General features: G+C 67.5%; 1 protein-coding gene across 1 annotated transcript in view; it reads left to right on the top strand.

The window, feature by feature from the left end:
• IHH (indian hedgehog) overlaps positions 1-1,232 on the top strand; it is an 8,582-nt gene that overhangs the window by 2,781 nt on the left and 4,569 nt on the right. Inside the window, exon 4 of the mRNA XM_021712801.1 lies at positions 4-165. Within this exon, the coding sequence (XP_021568476.1) occupies positions 4-165 (162 nt within the window). The remainder of the gene's footprint in view (positions 1-3; positions 166-1,232) is intronic.

The raw sequence follows: 1,232 nt of genomic DNA, 5'->3' as shown, positions 1-1,232 counted from the left end.
CAGTTCAGCCCCAACGTGCCCGAGAAGACCCTGGGCGCCAGCGGGCGCTATGAAGGCAAGATCGCGCGCAGCTCGGAGCGCTTCAAGGAGCTCACCCCCAACTACAACCCAGACATCATCTTCAAGGACGAGGAGAACACGGGCGCCGACCGCCTCATGACCCAGGTGAGCGCGATCTGCCCTCCCAGCGCGCCGCCGCCGAAGCACCGCCACCTGCCCGGCCCTCCCGCCGCCCTGGCACCTTTTCTCGACGGCCTGGCACGCCCCCTGGCACCTGCCCCTCTCGCCAAGCCCGGCCGCCTCCTCCCCAAAACGGGCCGGCCAGGGGTCCCGGCAAGGAGTGTCGGCGTCCCAAAGCCCGCTGGAGACGGCGAGAAGAGCTCCCCGCGGCCAAGCCCCGCAGCCCAGCAGGTTGGCGGCTGCTCCTTTGCCCCAAAGTGCTGGCTGCTCAGGCCAGACGCGGCGCCCGGAGGTACCTCGACCTGGCTGCCTGCGGCGCCTCCGGGACTCACGCAGTCCCTCCCGGCCTAACCTTCTGCACAGCCGCGCCCCTTTCATTTTGAAGCTATTCTGCACCCCGGAGGCGAAGAAGCGCTGGGCGCAGTGGGCCCCCACAGCCTTTCTTCCCCGCGCGCTCTTGGTTCGAGGCGCTGCCCCCTCCTGGAGCAGTGTGCCGGCGGGTCTGGGCTTAGGGAACCGCGAGGAAGAGTTGAAGGGAGGAGGGTTCGAGGTGGGATAGGTCACCCGCGGAGGAAGCCCACGTGTCTATCTCGAGGGGCTGAGCAACGCGCTGCGGTTAAGGGGCAGAGATACCGGAGTTTTCGGGCTCTGGGACCGAGTTTAGGGGATCCTTGGGCTTAGTGGCGGGGACGGGAAGGAGTGGAAGAGGGGCTGGATGCCGATAGAGACAGAGAACAGAGCTGCAGCTAGTCTCTGCACTCTCGGAACAAGACCTGCGCTCCGCCCAAGCGCAAGGGTGCAAACTTCCTGCCCTGCAGCAGGGTCCGCGAGGGAAAGACCTACGCCCCCTTCCTCTGGGGTCCCCCGAGGCTTCCCTCGCAAGCAGGCAGCTGGCTTTCTAGATCCTTTAGGAAGAGCAGCTAGACCACGGCCCTCAGCATGCGCTCTGGCGCCGGGGCTGGCCGGCTGGTGTCGGGGCCGAAGGTTGGCTGGTGGCCGGGCCGGGCTGGGCGCCGAGGAATGCAGATAAGGATCCGGGCCACGGGCTGGGC

Source organism: Carlito syrichta, unplaced genomic scaffold (genome assembly GCF_000164805.1).
Source record: "Carlito syrichta isolate Samal-C Ts95f unplaced genomic scaffold, Tarsius_syrichta-2.0.1 Scaffold303646, whole genome shotgun sequence".
Classification (NCBI taxonomy): Eukaryota; Metazoa; Chordata; class Mammalia; order Primates; family Tarsiidae; genus Carlito; species Carlito syrichta.
Note: the sequence above shows the minus strand (reverse complement) of the source record. Positions and strands in the feature narration are given on the sequence as shown.